Here is a 19,043-nt window from a genome sequence, read left to right as displayed (position 1 = left end):
CTCTCCCAGGTGGAAACCCAGCCCAGCCAGGTCACACAGAGACTGGCAGTGAAGCTGGGGTGCAAACACACAAACACGCACACACTCAAACACACACACACACACACACACATACACATACACATACACACACACACATACACATACACATACACATACCGTATTTTCCGGACTATAAGTCGCACCCGAGTATAAGTCGCAGCAGACCAAAAATGGGCCATGAAGAGGAAAAAACCACATATAAGTCGCACTGGACTATAAGTCGCATGGTTCAAGGGAACGGGCTTGGCGGAATCAGCGGGGAAAGAAGACCCTGTTGAGCTTGACTCTAGTCTGGCACTGTGAAGAGACATGAGAGGATTTGTAAGCCCAGGAAGGACATAATTCACGTTGAAACTTCTTCTGAAAGGTTAAGGAATACTTGTATTATCGAGTGTAAAGTCCGCTAGCTAGCGCGGGGCTAACAACATGGCGTCGCGGAGGAAAAATGAAACTTTGAACAGCCTCTAAAAGGTAATAAATGACTTTAATATCGTTTCTAACGTCCATAACATTGTGTATAAGGTCCATAACATCATGTTTAATGTCCACATTGTCGTGTTTAATGTCCACATTGTCGAGTATAATGGCTATTCTATCACGTATGAAGCGCTACCGGAAGTAGCAAAATGCTACTCGCGGGTACAACATTGCAACGTTAAACAGCCTCTGGAAGGAATAAATGACTTTAATATCGTTTCTAACGTCCATAACATTGTGTATACGGTCCATAACATCATGTTTAATGTCCACATTGTCGTGTTTAATGTCCACATTGTCGAGTATAATGGCTATTCTATCGCGTATGAAGCGCTACCGGAAGTAGCAAAATGCTACTCGCGGGTAGGGCTGCACGATTTGGGGAAAAAATCGAATTGCGATTATTTGGACAGATATCGCGATTGCGATTAATTTGCGATTATTATTTTTTTAAATAGCAAAAAAAAAAAAAAAAAAAAAAAAAAGGGGACTTTTTGTAAAGTCTTGCCATATCTCCGGCTAGGAAGGTCGTATCAACGTGCAGTTTGTTTGTACGTCTTCAGGGGACTTAGAGGCTCCCTCCTCTAGCACCCCCACAGCCCGAGCTACGAGTGAAAGAACTAAACTTACATTGGGTTGCTTTAAAGTTGGGTTGCTTTAAAATCAAGCTTCAGATTAAAACATGTGATGGAGCATTACTAACCTGACTCAGGTGGTTTGTTTCACACAACCATCTAGGAAAGCTCCATTGGAAGCTGTTTGGAAAAGGGCAGGTACTTTCAAAAAATACTTGGCAGGTGATTGGATGAATCTGTCTATCACCTTCTATCATGGGCTAATTTCAGAGAGCATTACCACATGATACCATCAAACTGTTAACTGCTCTTATGCCATCAAACTGTTCTAATGCAAGGATGAGAACTTAAAAGATATGAATTGGAACAACATATTTATGTATGTTTTTTTTAAACAGCTGACATTTTGTTTCTCTCAAGTGTCAAAATTTTTTAACAATTCCAATATGAAAATAAAATAGGACCTTTCTACAAACAAGGTTATTTAATTATGGCTCAGGAGCAGCATCTAAATATTGCACATACTGCAATCAAGTTAAATAAAGTGATAATAAAAATGTCCAGTAAAAAAGAATAGGTCCTTTCTGTAAACATTGAAATAGATAAAGCTCTTCAACTCGTCGTAATGTAGGCCTATGTAAGTGCACGGCTCGACCGCAGATCGGTTGTTGTTGCATAGTACTCCACATGTTTCAGCTCCGTACGTGCGGGATGGAATCACATTATCTTTCATCCAGCGTTTGGATTAGTTTTTTAAACTCTTCGTTGCTCACAGTGTTAATAGACACCATGTCTTTAGCGAGGTAATGCGTGATGGAATTGGTTATTTCACGGTGCCTTCGTGAGCCCTTTTCATACGGGGTAACAGCCGCAAACGACTCTAAAACTATAGTTTGCTTAACGTTAGACTGGGCTACGGGACTTTCACTTAACTCTCCGTCATAGAGCTGTCCGTGGTACTTTTTCAAGTGCTGATACAGGTTTGTGGCGTTGCGTCTGGATGTAGCGACTGTTCCACGACAGGTCGTGCCCAACACCTGCTTTTGTTGCACATCTGTCGTCCTAAACCCGAAATACTTACAACAGAAGTGCTGTTTTTCTTCGGGACTAAATCGTTGCTTCTGGCTCTGCTGAAGTCATTTATCCACCATGAATGTTGCTAGCTACCGAAACGTGGGCGTTTCACGTGCGATGTTGTTGTTGTGCGTGTGCGTTCATTGACATTGACGTTCATTGACATTGACGTTCATTGACATTGACGTTCATTGACGTTGAATCCGACGCGCTGTATGACGTATCCCATACGGGTAGTGGTGGTCTAGTGGATAGTGAGTTGGACTTGTGATCGGAAGGTTGTGAGTTCAAATCCCGCCTGAAACCACACCACTACTAGTGTGCCCTTGAGTAAGGCACTTAGCCCTCAATTACTCCAGGGGGAATGTCCCTGTAATTCGTAATTGTAAATCGCTTTGGACTAAAAGCGTCTGCTAAATGGCCCCAAAAAAAAAAAATTTTGTCAAAAAAAAAAAAAAAAAAAATCGCGGGCAAATCGCAGGCTTTGCGATTAGCTAATCGCATCATTTCAAATCGCGATTTCGATTTAAAATCGATTAATCGTGCAGCCCTACTCGCGGGTACAACATTGCAACGTTAAACAGCCTCTGGAAGGAATAAATGACTTTAATATCGTTTCTAACGTCCATAACATTGTGTATAAGGTCCATAACATCATGTTTAATGTCCACATTGTCGTGTTTAATGTCCACATTGTCAAGTATAATAGCTATTCTATCGTGTATGAGGCGCTAGCGGAAGTTACTCCTTGGTTCATGTCAGTCAGAGATTACCGTATGTCAGTTCATGTCAGTCAGAGATTATGAATTATTGATATATAAGTCGCACCTGACTATAAGTCGCAGGACCAGCCAAAGTATGAAAAAAACCGCGACTTATAGTCCGGAAAATACGGTACACACACGCACACACGCACACACTCAAACACACACACACACACACACATACACATACACATACACATACACATACACACACACACACATACACATACACATACAAATACACACACACACACATACACATACAAATACACACACACACACACACATACACATACACATATACACACACACGCACACGCATGCATATGCATACCGTACACATACACACAGACAGACAGACACACACACACACACAAACACACACACAAACATACACACGCACACGCATGCATACACATACACACAGACAGACAGACACACACACACTCACACACACACACACACACACACACACACACACACACACACACACACACAGCATACAGGAGACACAGAGACCCAGACCCTGACATAGGTGCTGATATGGGATTGTTTCAATGACATGACGACGATCTGGAGCCGAGGACAGGTGCTAGTCAGGAGCCAAGCTGGACCCCTTTGACATACTGATTCATGTTTTTTTAACGCCTGCTCACATCTACTTTTTAAAATGACACAAATCCGATACCTGTGCTTACATTTGCTTACACTTGAAACAACCCCGCATGCGTACATGAGGGTTTGGTTACCGGAAACGAAAGTAAACAGACAGCCGGCACTTGCAATGGACGCAAACGAGACAGAAATTACAATCCAAGCCACTGCTTTCCGAAGTATGTTTAGAGGTCCGCAAAATATTGCGCACATTTTAAGACGAAGAAGAAAGAGGCCTTCGCTTTTGAACAGCTGTTGTGAGTGAAACTAACGTCAAACGTCATCAAAATGCAGAGGCCGTCACATTTTCAATGACGTGCGAATCGAAATTACCAGGAATATGGAACCTGTCCGCTTAGATCACAGTCGAAATGGCAGATATAGGACTCAGGAGATATCAGATTTATTTCCACATATGATTGAGGCCTGAATCTGATCTAAGAATATCTGATGGAGGGAGCAAATGGGTTTGTTGGCTCAATAGAAATGTATAGTTGGGTATTATCTGGAAATGAACATTATGTTGACTAATGACGTTACCTAATGGAAGAAGCGAGGGAAATAAGTATTCAACACATCAATAATTTTTTCATTCAACATATTTCCATTGCAGCTATTCACATTTAGACCAGCCAATCCATAATAAAGTTACGTACAATAAAGAGGAATGATACAGGAAATAAATATTGAACCCTGCTAACTGAAATGTATTTAACTTGGTGGAGAAGCCTTTGTTTCCAATGACAGCTTCAAGACGCTTCCTGTATGAAAAAAACAAATCTCTCACAGTGATCAGGTTGAATTTGGCCCATTCTTCAACACAGACAGTCTTTAAATCTAGAAGATTCTGGAGGGCCCGCTGGTGAATCTTCGATCTTCAGTTCCTTCCACAAATGTTCGATTGGATTTAAGTCTGGCGATTGACTTGGCCAGTCCAACACCTTTATTTTATTCCTCTTGAACCAACTGAGAGTCTCCTCGTCTTAGCAGACTACATTCTCCCAGTAATCTACAGGATTCAGTAATGGAGTCTTCCAGGGTGATCACGAATGGAGACTGCGGCGGTGGAGCGCATTGCTTATTGTTTTCTTTGTGACAACTGTACCTACTGCTTCCAGGTCTTTCTGGAGCTCTGCTCGAGTGGTCCTGGGCTCTTGGTCCTCTCTTCTGACATACTTTTTGACTGCCCGGTCAGAAATCTTGCGAGGAGCTCCTGTGTGTGGCCGTCATCATGTCCGTCATCATTTGCGCACCTCCTCCGGACCAATCAGCCGTTCGTCCGCATATTTAAAAGCCCTCCTGTCTATTGTTCGGAAGCCATTGTTTGTGTTTTGCTTGAAGTTATGTTGAAAGTCCTGTGGCCAAGCCAAGTGTTGAATTGTATTATTCTTTGGCTGATTTTTAAACCTACACACGGTATAAGGGTTTTTGTTTGTCTTTTTCTACACACGGGCCCAGAGGGGGATAGGTAAGATTCCCATGGGTGTTGTGGACAACCCTGCCCATCGCCCGCGGGATCAGTGCCTGCAGCACCACGGACAGCGCCACCCAGACAGGTCACGCTGCCTCGTCACACAGCTGCCCCGCATCTCGCAATCTGCAGGGAGTGAGCCAGAGCCTAATCACCGTAAGCGGGTGCAGCTGGACCTGTGGCTAGGGGAGCACACAAAAGGAGCTCCAGAGAAGGCTGAGGGGGGGAGGCGGCAAGCCGAGCCTGGACGCAGCTACCCACTGAGGGCACGAGAGAACCGGGTCGGACCGAGGCGTGGGGTGAGAGCCGTGCAGCGGCAGTGTGTTCCTGATTGTTCTTATTAATGTGGTGCAGTCTAGCACAGAGGCCCCCGACAGGCGGAGGCCAGGACCAAGAGGCACCAACCGACTGACCCCCACGGAGCTACCCCCGACCCACCTCCTACCCACGGCTACCCCAGAGAGTGAGGGAACCCCTACCTGGACTGAGACGGAGGGTGAGAGCCGACTAGCGGCAACACATTCCAGCCTGTAATAGTAACGCATGCTATACTGTCTCCCTAGCAACAGTCGGGTGCAACCTAGCAGAGAGGCCCCGACCGGCGGAGGCGGGACTAAGAGACGCCGCCCAACCAACGCCCGCAGAGCCCCCCCCCCAGGCTATCCTTCTAACCTTGATTGAGAAGAACCCGAGTTTGACTTTAACCCCCTGGGTTAACTATTCTTTATGAAATTCGCCCACTAGGGCTGAAACCCATATTGTGTCTGTTTCGTTCTCTACCCTAGACGACCCTGGTTTCCCTAGACGAAGGGTTGCCTAGACGAAGCACAACAAGTCTGGTCAACAACAAGACAACAAGTACCATCTTTGAGCAAAGTGCATGCTGATGTTAGCAAAGATGCTAGCACTGAGATAGGATCAAGCTGTGTTCGTCACACTACACTGGCAGAGTTTTACGTAAATAAATGTGATTTAATTTAAGAAATATTATATGAATATTGAAGTTAACTGTAGATTATTAATTATTAATCTGAGTATTGGAGAAGGGGTAGGATTAAATAAAAAAAATAAAACAATTTTTAACTTTTCTTTTTGATTTTGTCTTTGCTATTTAATTTTTTTCACATGTTCGAAATAAAGCTTTCATTCATTCATTCATTCAGAGTACTACACTGGCCAAGGGCTTCAAGAAATGATCCAGATTGCCTCAGACGACTCATCATACAAACCACCTTCCAGGGGAACTATTGTCACAAGAATTCATGAGTTGTATGGCCGTGAAAAGGCAACAAAAGCAGAACAGTTGGCACAAGCTACATGTATTGCACTGACTGGAGACCACTGGATAACAGTTAGCAGCCATATAACTACCTTGGTGTAACAGCACACCTAATCGATGACAACATTTGATGGCAACTGCATTCATTCGCTTTAGGTGTGGTGGAAACTGTAGCTGTGTAGCACACATTACACAGAGGGTAATCACAAACACAGTGTCTGTCTGTGACAGAGGGTTTGACGGTACTTTAGCCAAGTGTTGTAAAATAGTCTGACATTTCAAACACAGTCCTGCAAACACAGCAGAGCTGAAAGTTCAACAGGCCTCTCATGGGCAAGTCATTGGTCCAGGATGTACCAACACGTCATTGGTCCAGGAGGTACCAACACGTCATTGGTCCAGGAGGTACCAACACGTCATTGGTCCAGGAGGTACCAACACGTCATTGGTCCAGGAGGTACCAACACGCTGGAATTCAACTCTCTCAATGATCAAGCGGGTCCAACACAACAACGACCCACTGAAGGCAACGCTGGCACAGCAGAAGCACAACTTAGCCATGCTAACCTCAGCTGAATATGACAGGCTAGCAAACTTGGAAACACTGCTGGAGCCATGCAGGTACGGTGATTTCTCTATCTTCCACCAATTTCATTTTCTGACGAATACAATTAATATAATAGTAACTTTGTTATTGTATTTTAGAAACAATTGTAGACCTGTCCCCTAAAAACACTTTTTTGCCCAGTTCAGTACGAGCACACGGAACATGCCGTTTTAAAGTTCTTGCCTAGTTCATTCTTCTATCGGAAAATACATTGATTGACAGTTAGGATTGAGAACCCTTACCTCTGTCAGTGTCGTAGAGGAATACGAAGCGGCTCCAGTCGTAGTGGTCTAGAAGGGAGAGAAGAGCCCCCCTGATGGACGGGCGGAGCTGCAGAGTGAACTGGCCCTCCCCCTCCGTAGGGAAGCTGGGGGTGACCAGGGAGATGTGCAAGGCACTGCAGAAGGATGTGAGCGTGTGCACCGAACGCTTGTCATAGAGGCCGAAGATAGCAAACACACCACGGGAGTACTGGGAACAGACTGCAGGGTAGTGGAGAGAGAGAAGGAGAGAGGAGGGTGGGGAGAGAGAGAAGGAGAGAGGAGGGTGGGGAGAGAGAGAAGGAGAGAGGAGGGTGGGGAGAGAGAAAAGGAGAGAGGAGGGTGGGGAGAGAGAAGGAGAGAGGAGGGTGGGGAGAGAGAGAAAACGGTAGAAAGAGAATGATTAGTGACATACTGTTGTTTACTGAATAATTATGAATGTTGCAAATGAGCAGAGAGAGCGAGGGCGATAGAGAGAGAGAAAGAGAGAGAGAGAGAGAGAGAGGAAGAGAGAGAGAGAGAGAGAGGAAGAGAGAGAGAGAGAGAGAGAGAGAGAGAGGAAGAGAGAGAGAGAGAGAGAGAGAGAGAGGAAGAGAGAGAGAGAGAGAGAGAGAGAGAGAGAGGAAGAGAGAGAGAGAGAGAGAGAGAGAGAGAGAGAAGAGGGTATTTATTATTGTAGTCACACCGGGGTATCTTGTGAAACATGTCAAGACATTTTAACGAGAGGATGCTTCGGTGTGTTGGCCACACTTCACGTCCACACTTCACACTTATACTAACAAATAGCTGTGTGTGTGTGTGTGTGTGTGTGTGTGTGTGTGTGTATATGTGTGTGTGTGAGAGACAGAGAGAGAGAGAAACATTTTGTTGCCAAAAAAGCTGATGAAACATTCAAGTAAAGTACCTTTCAACATTACATGAATTCCTGAATTGAAAGGAGTCCATACGTTTGTTTACAAGCCATGTATTACTTACCAGTAGTCGACAGCAGACCAGTGAATCCAATTCACAAATGGTTTAATGATCCTAAAACTGTTGTTTTTTGTATCAAGTGGGCTCTTCAACACTTCAACTTTTATAATTATTGTAACACTCGTGTCTTTCTCATGATGTCTTTTTCGAGGGAACATGTTGATCCCTTCTTTGTCAACTGAGAATAACACTTGACCAAAACAATGGCCAAATGTAAGTCCATTTGTCTCACGCAGGTATTCTGTGAGTAAAATAATAATAAACATTAGTGCTTAATTTGGGCATTATATGAATCTGTCCCATTACTTATGGTGCCCTGAAATAGAGGGACTATGTATAAAAAGTAGGGCTGTCAATGTTAACGCATTAACGCTCGCGATTAATGTGGAAACCTTAACCTTAAAAGAAGAATGTACGCAAATGAATTATATTACCAAGTTCTACTGACATGTGTGGCATCGTTCCAGTGAGTGCTGGAGCTAATTCCCCTTCCTCTCACAAGGCTAAAGTGATCTAAAAAATGAATGGTATACTTTAATCTGTGTCCTTCTTAGGAGCTAGGAGCTAAAGTATAAAAGTATACTCTATTCTGTGATAGCAATTAGAGAAAGAAAATCGATAACAGTAATCGATTTAAAGAGAAAAACTGTCTGAAAGCAAGATCATTTTGTCAGATTTGAAACTTGAAACCAATATGTAGATGAAATCATTAGCAGCACTTTCTCTCCTCCTCCTACCAATGCTGCTAACACCCCTTCCAGACTATCTGCACTACACTCTGTCTCTGGCTTTTCATCTTTTTCCCCCCTCTCCCCTGATGAGATTCTCACACTGATCACATCTAAGCGGGCAACCACCTGCCCTCTCAATCCTATCCCCTCCCCTCTTCTCCAATCCTGGCTGGGCTCCCCGCCTCCGCCATTAGTCCTCTGCAGCTCATCCAGAATGCTGCTGCCCGTCTGGTGTTCAACCTCCCCAAATGTTCTCATGTCACCCCCCTCTTTCGCACCCTGCACTGGCTCCTGATAGCAACTCGCATCAGATTCAAGACCCTGGTTACATCTTAACTGCTCCTCCTGAGACATCTACTACCCCCCAGCACTGTGTCTCCTGAGACACCTGCTTCCCCCTATACTGTGTCTCCTAAGATTTCTACTTCCCGCCTTGTACTGTTTCTCAAGTGTCAAAATATTTAATAAAAATAAACATTATTTCTTTCTTCTTCTATCACGACTACTGCCAATGGCCCCTGGCCTGATCTAGATTACTCTTTCTTGCTACAAATGGTAAATTGATGATTTACTTGCTTAGTCAAATGTAGCGATTGTAAGTGGCTTTGGAATAAGGCGTCTGCTAAATTAGTCCCAGTGTTCAGCCATGTTTATTTGCAATGGTAGTCCCAGAAACAGTTTTTTTCTGCAGAAAACCAAAGACGAACATTACACTTGCTGCATAAGGTGGTGGTGACGTCCTCTGTTGGTCTTCACTGCACATACAGTAGATTGAATGCACATAGTTGTGCCATTCTTTTGAAGGCTGTGGGGTGGTGTGTTTGTTTGGTTAGGGCTCGATGTTTGCATAATTCATGGGCTGTGCAGTCACAGTGGGTTGTTGGTTTTCTTTGTCCACTTTGTCATCTTCTTTTGCCTCTTCATCACTTGCATCAGTGTCGCCTGATTCCATCTCAAAATCACTCTCTCCATTTTGGATGGCAGCAATATCACACCCTGCAGACCTTTCTTTGCTGGTGGCATTCTGAAATGAAAGAAGTCAAAACACATGAGTATACATACATACATACATATACATACACACACACACACACACACACACACACACACACACACACATACATACATACATACATACATACATACATACATACATACATACATACATACATACATACATACATACATACATACATACATACATACATACATACATACATACATACATATGAGTATTATATTGGAGTAGATAAGGAATAAGGAATAGTGGAATACACATTCCGCTACATTCAAACAATACTGTCTGGCCAGCCTATTATGCTGCCTCCTTATCAGACCAAAAGAAGTACACACATCTCCCCAGAACACGCTAACCATTCACACTTGTCCCTGAGCAACAGAACATTCATCACCAAAACATTCCAAACATTCCATACTAGCTGTGCCAGGATCAGTTCAATGTATTTGTTGAACTGATAAGATACAGATACAGTTCAAATACTGCCACAGATAGTTTCATACTGCAGTCAGAAATAATGTATTGATTTATTCAATTCTGGTCTAAACTAACTTTTTTTATTTTTTTATTTGTTTTTCAGATTTTATCCCTTTTTCACCCAATTTGGTAGCCAATTGAACCCAACCTAGCATCCAATTATCCCCTGCCTATTGCGAAGGATCCGCCGCACGACCCCGTGGCCGGCAGTCCCAGAAGAGGCCGCCAGGCAGACTTAGCTGACTGGCTCCTCGAGCCCAGCACCTGTTATTCCGGCACCCCGGGGGCGCTGTTGCGCGACGGATCCTTGTCCGGAAATACTCCTATACCGCCCTCGGGAGCGGCCGCCCAATATGCCGCTCCCCGTGTGTGCCCCAGCCATATCCGGATCTGGCGAGCTGGGATACGATCCCAGTCCCCGGTGGGCAGCTTGCACTAGTGGCCAGTGCTTAGACCGCTACACCACCGCGGGGCCTAAACTAACTTTTAACATAGAAAAGACATTTAGAACGATAGTTATAATAATAATCATCAAAGACATTATATTTATATTAGTATTCATTTCCATATGTGAACATGTAAGAAATGCAATGTCCCAATGTAATGGAAGAAGTGCCATTGCACTTTCCCATGTAATGGGAGGGTACTTCTGACTACCACCCTCACCCATGGTAGTATTATTACAACACAGACATAACAAGCTCAACATCTAATTTGATGAATGTATTCCACAATTCGTGAGCTTAGAATGATAAGGTTCTATCTCCGTTTAGAATGATAAGGTTCTATCTCCGTTTAGAATGATAAGGTTCTATCTCCGTTTAGAATGATAAGGTTCTATCTCCGTTTAGAATGATAAGGTTCTATCTCCGTTTAGAATGATAAGGTTCTATCTCCGTTTAGGGAAGTTCAGAGATATTGAGCGTCAGTGGTGGACTCAGGCTGTTTGAAGGACAGGGGCGAAAAGAAAAAAAGGGCACTTACTGCACAACATGGGACCCCATCAGTGCACATGGTCAAGTTTAGACCATTGGAAGGTCAGCCAATAGGGCACATCCTCTAATTTCGCCACTCAAAAGGGCACTTGAATGTGACGTTTTTCAACTGTGGGGGCACATGCTCAAGTTTAGACCATTGGAGGGGCACCAATAGGGCACGTCCTCTGATTTTCGCCACTCAAAAGGGCACTTAAGAGAGACGTTTTTCAACCGTGGGGGCACCAGGAGGGGCGGTCGCCCTCCCTGCCCCCCCCCCCCCCCCTGAGTCCGCCAGTGTTGAGCGTCAAAGCTTTTACATTCCATTATGTTTTGTGAGATGAAACCTTTGTATTCTATGAATTACTAACTCAAAAATGTCAACATTTAAAAAAAATAACACCACACAGGCATTAATAAACACCTAATGGATCAGATTATGTAAAAAACTAAATTGAGATAGAACCTTATAATTCTAATGTCATGAATAGCTAAATATCTACATGTTCTAGACATTCTGATATCACAAAAAATATGTAAGGCATTTTACTTACTTGAATCTTGACAAATCCAGTCCAATAAAACGGAAGGGAAGGAAAGTTTGCAGGTCGTGTGAGTTCCTGGCCAGAAGGCCGGACCTATAAACACATTTACCAACCAATAGCATTGCGGGGGTAAAGAATAGGACCCATTGACTATGTAAATGTGGTTTAAAAAAAGAAGAATACAGATTACAGAAGGCTGGGGGCCTTACAGGGTTAAACCAAAGACAAAGGGGACCTTAAAGAGGTTGGTGCTGATCAATAGGTTTAAGCAGACGAAAGATTGCATGGCAAATGAACAGTGATGAGCATTAAATGCACTTCTCAATCAAATCAAACAGATATTTTGATATTAATATTGCATTTCTTATCGATAGACTTAAAAAGTTGCTAATGGAATTCTAACCTAATAGCAACCTGAGGGCAGCTTTCACATGTATAATGGGATTCTCGTTGTTATTAAAGAGGAAATTGTTCATATTTAGAAGGAGGAAAAAAAAGGAAAAATAATTAACCCATGTTACCATACATTAGTATTAACAAGAAATACTCGTATTTGAATAGCACTGAAAATGTGCATTCATAACATGTTAAAACAGGCCACTCTAGGTAATCCAACAAAGTATGATGTTTTATGAATCATCAAAATAATTCAGTTAATGGTTTGCCATTGGTGCCTAGTGATGATGCTAATGCTTGCCTACTTGGTCTGCAGCAGAGTACTGACCTGCAGCCTGGTCTTGTTCAACAAAGTAAACACATTTAAGTAACCAATAGTCACCTATTCCAATTTATAGCTGTCTGTCATGGTAAATGGACTGCACTTACTGTATATAGGGCCTTATTCCAAAGCACTTTACAATGGCCTCTCATTCACCCATACACACACATTCACACACTAATGCAAGGCACCGGCCCGCTCATTGGGAACAATTTGGGGTTCAGTGTCTTGCCCTCGACACGTGGACAGGAGGAGCCGGGGATCGAACCACCGACCTCGCAATCATTAGATGATATTTCCATTTTATTGTAGTACATTTTTCATTGTATTCTTTTCTTTTCTTGAAGGAATCAATGTTTCAGCAATTGGATGAACTCAAGGAACTCACATTTTTTTGATTCCTACACTATTATTTCAGCAAACAGTTCTATCATAAGTACACAATTACATCACAAACACTTCCCTTTGAAATCTCTCTGCCAAACACATCCATTGTGTGTGTGTGTGTGTGTGTGTGTGTGTGTGTGTGTGTGTGTGAGTGTGTGTGTAGGCCATGTGTGTGTGTGTGTGAGTGTGTGTGTAGGCTATGTGTGTGTGTGTGTGTGTGTGTGTGTGTGTGTGTGTTTGTGTGTGTGTGTGTGTGTGTGTGTGTGTGTGTGTGTAGGCTATGTGTGTTATATATTCAGTGCATTCGGCTTTTGTGGAGGTTCACTGCGTAGGAATTGAAACGCGGTCCGTTTGGGCTCTTGGTTTGTTGTTGTTTGTTTGTTATTTTTGTGTGGTGTGCGGTCAGAGCAGTTGTCTCGGGGACACATCCGTAGCTGTCAGAACTAACCAGCAGCCAGCTTGTTGGGGCACCTAACCAGGCTAGTACTGGTTTGAGTGTTTAAATAGCCCACCACTAATCCGCATGAAGACTAGGGGGCAGTGAGGTAGATTAGTTTGGGATAGGATGTCTAGGTAGAGGGGGACTTCCACGTTTAATTCATTTATGCACTAGACAATATTATTGGCAAGACTGTCTGTTGGTTCTGTTGTGTTTTTGTGCTCCGTAGAACTGACTCAGTTTTCGCTGTGGGTTCACAAACCGGGTCACGGCTGATGTTTTGGTTTGGTAATGAAGTAACCTATATTCCTGACTCTGAGTTTTACCGATAGTCAAGGCATTATGGCAGGGATAGAGGATATGTGACACGTTCTAATGCTTTGGTCCTCATATCGGGATCTGCAATCTTTTTTTTCTCCAGACCTTTTCTTTCGAAAAAATGTGAATACATTTACGCATTGTTGAAAATCAAGAAGTCAAGGACACATCGCTAGTCAACTAACACAGCTTGTTTTTGTGACCCTGCTAACAATGTAAGTGTTATAATTAACTAGGCAGCAGTGGGGTTTACTCACCCAATCCATTGCATTGTTGCAGTATTTTGGCTTGACTAGCGAGTTTGTGTTGTGATTCAACAACACAACATTGAAACGTAGTTCTGTGTTTCAAAAGAAAGGTCAGAACATTTTGATTGGTTGTCGATATGAGGACCAAAGCATTAAAACGTGTCACATGTTGAGTTTTTGGATCATTGCACTAAAGATCAGCTTCTGAAAATTGCAGACGGGTATAAACTTGATCTGTGAAGTGGGCTTGGTGATTAACGTAAAGGAAATATAAAGGCTATGGCTATGGATATTGGTATGTGTGTAAATCTGGCTCTGGTGTTAGCTGAGTGCCTCCCCAACCATTGACCTCACAGCATGTCACTGATGCACACACACATACAGTATGCACATACACACACATACAGTATGCACATACACACACATACAGTATGCACATACACACACATACAGTATGCACATACACACACAGATGGCTGTTTCCAAGAATCCTCTTTGGAGTTTGGTTCAGAGTTGTCCCACTCAAGGAATAACAAATTCTAGTATATACATATTCTATTATATACATAATTCTATGATATACATGTTCTATTATATACATGTTCTATTATATACATATTCTATTATATACAGTACATGTTCTATTCAACTTTACTGTGATCAACAGAAACAGAGAAAGCTGGGCACTGCTAGACTCTGATCTGACCATCTCTCTCTCAAGTCTCTGGCTCTGTCAATTTCCATTTCAATTTTAATTAAAAGGGCTTTATTGGCATTGGAAACATGTTTACATTGCTAAAGCAAGTAACAAACAAACAATCTTTCTCTCTCTCTCTCTCTCTCTCTCTCTCTCTCTCTCTCTCTCTCTCTCTCTCTCTCTCTCCGTCTGAGCTTTATTGCCATGATAAGTCAGGATCATACATTGGCAACACTAAAGAAAACTATCTCTCTTCTCTCTCCCCATGTTCCTTCCCTTCAGCATCTCTCTCTGCCTCCATGACTTTTTCTACTCTTTCTGAATGAAAGTAATTCCATTATCTGTGATGAGCAAGTCAGGTAAACACACTAAAAGCACTTGTGCCAATTAAATAAAGGCAGGACCCTGAACCCTACACTCAGATAAATACAGATTAGGAATTATTATGTCACACAATGTCACAGTGAGTCCTAATCGTTTTGTTTGCTTCCATTCACTGTTAAGCCCAATTTATACTTCTGTGTCGAATTTACGCGCGGCTACGCCGTAGCCTACGCAAGGGCTCTCCCAATTTATAGTTCTGCGTTGGTCGGTCTGCGTCGCGTTGGTCAGTGTACTCATAGCGGCATAAAAGCGATTTTTTTGTTATGCTTGTTGTAAAGAAAATGTCTATAATGCATTGAAATGACATTAAACTAAGATAATACGATGGTTATCATAATTTTTCAAATCTTTATTAATAAGTAATTACAGAAAAAGTAAATGACATTTCTGTCATGGCTTCCGCATTTTGGCCTACGAGAGAGTCGGAATCATGTCGGAATCATGTGCTACCAAGCGGACCAATCACAGTGCTTACGGTCTGCGTAGGCACTGCCGCGTAGTTACATTTTTGGAGAGGTGCGCGTCAACCTACGCCGTAGCCTATGCCGTAGATTTTACGCAGAAGTATAAATTGGGCTTTAGGGCTTTCACACCGGCAAAGAACCGTTCCGGTTCGCGTTCCGGTTCGGGAACCTCCGAACCTTGGTGCTGTCTGGCGAACCAGCCGCGTTCATACCAGTGTAACCAGAACCATCTGCGTCATCAACGATGGGTGATGAAGGGGCGGGATGAACAAAAATGTCACAACTAGATGGCGGCTACTTCAATGGAAATGAGGATCATATCTTCCACTACAGTATCTGAAATAAACACTATTTTCTATGAAATTAAGCAAGACACTTTCTACACGCGTTCTCTTACTAACCAGCTGCTCCATTGCTGGAATAAAAATGGCTTACGAAATTTGCGTTCATGCTTTCTAAGCATGTGAGGAAGATAGAGAGAACTTTTGATAATTGTTTTGATCTCTAATGATTAGATTTAGATTTACATTACATTTTGTCTCCTTCCTTCTTGCTGGTCTCTGCAGCCTAGAATATGACACACCCACTGACGACGTGTTTGTTCAATGTTTTGGTTCCCGCTTGAGAACCACTATTTTCTGGTTACCGCTGCGAACCAATTTTTCAGTCTCCGAACCAATTCAGTTTCGGTCTGAACGCCCCAGCCGGTTCCAGACTTGGTTCGCGAACGCGAACCGGAACGGTTCTTTGCCGGTGTGAAAGCCCTATGTGAGGACTCAGGAGTTCTAATTGGCTGCCAGTTTACATGCATTTCCTAAATAATGCCACTAGCATGGAACAAAACCCTCAGGGAAGCAACATTCTCAATCCCACACTCTCCAATCTCTCCCAGCCCCCTTAGCACTTGAGTTCAGCACACAGAGGCCGGTTTTTACTAGCCAGCCATGTTTTTTTTTTATATGCCCGGTTTCAATAGCCAGGCTGTGATCATCTATTTGTTTCAAATTTGTCTTTGTTTGAGGTGTTTTACTCTGATTAGGTATTGTGCCAATTTTAATTCTGTCCAATTTTCAAATGCATTCCCATTTGTCTTTCTCTCTCCCTCTCTGTCTTTCCTTCTCTTTCTACCCCCTCTCCCTCTCAAGCTCCCTCCCTACATCTCTCCCCCCCCCACCCCTCCCTACATCTCTCCCCCCCACCTCTCTCTGCCAGGCTGCGTTTCCTGAGGCTAGGGTGCCAGAGAGAGACCTCATAATAAAACGCCTGCTAAGATCCATTCATAAAATATGAACAAAAGGAGAGGAGGAATGGTATGGTGCATCATCACCACACTAAAACCAGGGGGAATGGGCCTACTGAGACTGAACCATCATCATAATAATAATAATAATAATAACAATAATAATAATAATGATAATAATAATAATAATAATAATAATAATAATAATAATAAGGACCGGGAAGGGGTATGTTGGTAGAGACGGTCAGTTAGGTACTGGGGGGCGCAGGCATGGAGGGATTTGTAGGTGAGAAGGAGGATTTTGTACATGATGCAGCACTTGACCGGAAGCCAGTGGAGGTGAATGAGGGTGGGGGTGATGTAGGGGGTGATGTGCTGTCAGGGCTTGGTGTGGGTGAGAACCCCGGCAGCTGAGACCTGCACTTGTTGGTATCTACCTGCCTCTCTCTCCATGGACAGGAACACTGCAGGAGGATATGAGTCCAAAGGAACTTCTTGGTTCCTTCAGACCTGCTAGTGAGTAATACACCACTCTGAATGGTGCTGTACCATAGCTGCAGACAACATCAGCCCCATCAATCCATCTATGCATCCCTCCCAGTAAAACATACACACAAGGTATAGGGATATTCTGCAGTAAGATTATTTGATAGCCATGACATCAGCCCTCATAATAATAATAATAATAATAATAATAACTTTATTTGTATAGCGCTTTTCCTGCAAACGTTGCAGCTCTTAATAATAATAATCTTAATTTAATTATTTAGTCATTTAAAGGCAATATTAAAATAGTCTTGACTTGAACATACTGTATGTGCTGAGGTTGCATCCCTAATGTAAACTGGCAGTGCATTCCACTCCAATTTGGGTGCATAAAATGAGAATGCAGCCTCACCAAATCTCTTCTTTTGTACATGTGGTACACAGAGAAAACCAGCGTCAGAAGACCTGAGAGCTCTATTGGGCTGATATGCTAGCAAAAGGTCTTTCAGATATTCTGGTGCTATGCCAGTGAGAGCTTTATAAACAAGCAGAAGGATCTTGAAATCTATTCTGAACTTAACAGGATAGTTAAGCAACATGTATGGAATTATAACCAACCATCCATCCATCCATCTGTCCATCTATCCAACCATCCATCCTACAAACATACAGTATATACTGTACATATATACATGGGGAGGCTAGTGGAGGTAGAAATTGGAGGACGGGCTCATTGTAATGCATGGAATGAAATGGTGTGTTTGATACCATTCCTTATTTCATTACATTGCATGCATTAGGTTGCATTTCTACCTGAAATACATACATACACTGATGAGCCAACATGATTATGACCACTGACAGGTGAAGTCCCATTAACATTGATTAGCTTGGTACAATGGCACCTGTTAAGGGGGTGGGATATATTAGGACACCACAAGACACCTTCAGGGGTCTGGTAGAGACCGTGCCTCGGCGGGGGCCAACAGCATATTAGCATATTACACAGGTGGTCATAACGTTTTGGCTCATCAGTGTACATACATGCATACGTGCATACATACATACATACATACATACATACATACATACATACATACATACATACATACATACATACATACATAAAACTCTCACTCACTAAACTGTCACTTATAGTGTAGATCTATGCTGCAGCACCAGTGTTTGACACCATCATATCAGCTCTCATTACTGTAGTGTTTTAAATGACCGCCTTGCTAAGCGGTCAATACACTCTGGCAGTCATGGCATAGATTTTTAGATTTTGTCATTTAATAACAAGATAGATCTTAGGATGATTACAGGTCCTTGTTTGAGAGATGGGGTTTATAAACACGATTATGATTGGTTTATGATTAGTATTATCAGTCATTTGATACGGTGTGTGTGTGCATGCACATGCGGATAAGTGCACGCATGTGTGTTTATGGAGTCTCTAACCCTGTAGATGAGAGTTTCCTGTGTTAGTGAGTAAACAGTGAATGAGTCCATTCATTCATCTCTTTCTCCCTGTCTGACTCTCCCTCTTATATAGCAGACTCAAGCAGAGTAGAAGAGAGAGGAAGAGTGGAAGAGAGAGGAAGAGTAGAAGAGAGAGGGAGCCATCCTCGTCATGAACAAGTGAGAGAGCAGATAAGAGAGAACGAGAGGAAGAGAGAAGTCCAGAAACATGAGGAGTGGTGAGTGAAGAGGGGACATCTTCCAGAGCCTCTACCTGTGTT

General features: G+C 42.9%; 1 protein-coding gene across 3 annotated transcripts in view; it reads right to left on the bottom strand.

The window, feature by feature from the left end:
• Window positions 1-19,043, bottom strand: part of gria4a (glutamate receptor, ionotropic, AMPA 4a) — a gene marked incomplete at both ends in the record, with an annotated part of 103,831 nt that overhangs the window by 51,134 nt on the left and 33,654 nt on the right. For all 3 annotated transcript variants that reach the window (XM_080543278.1, XM_080543277.1, XM_080543279.1), the window contains one exon: window positions 7,186-7,425. In XM_080543278.1, coding sequence (XP_080399404.1) covers window positions 7,186-7,425 — 240 coding nt within the window. The remainder of the gene's footprint in view (window positions 1-7,185; window positions 7,426-19,043) is intronic.

Source organism: Nansenia antarctica (assembly GCF_963989245.1).
Source record: "Nansenia antarctica genome assembly, chromosome: 12".
NCBI lineage: Eukaryota > Metazoa > Chordata > Actinopteri > Argentiniformes > Microstomatidae > Nansenia > Nansenia antarctica.
Note: the sequence above shows the minus strand (reverse complement) of the source record. Positions and strands in the feature narration are given on the sequence as shown.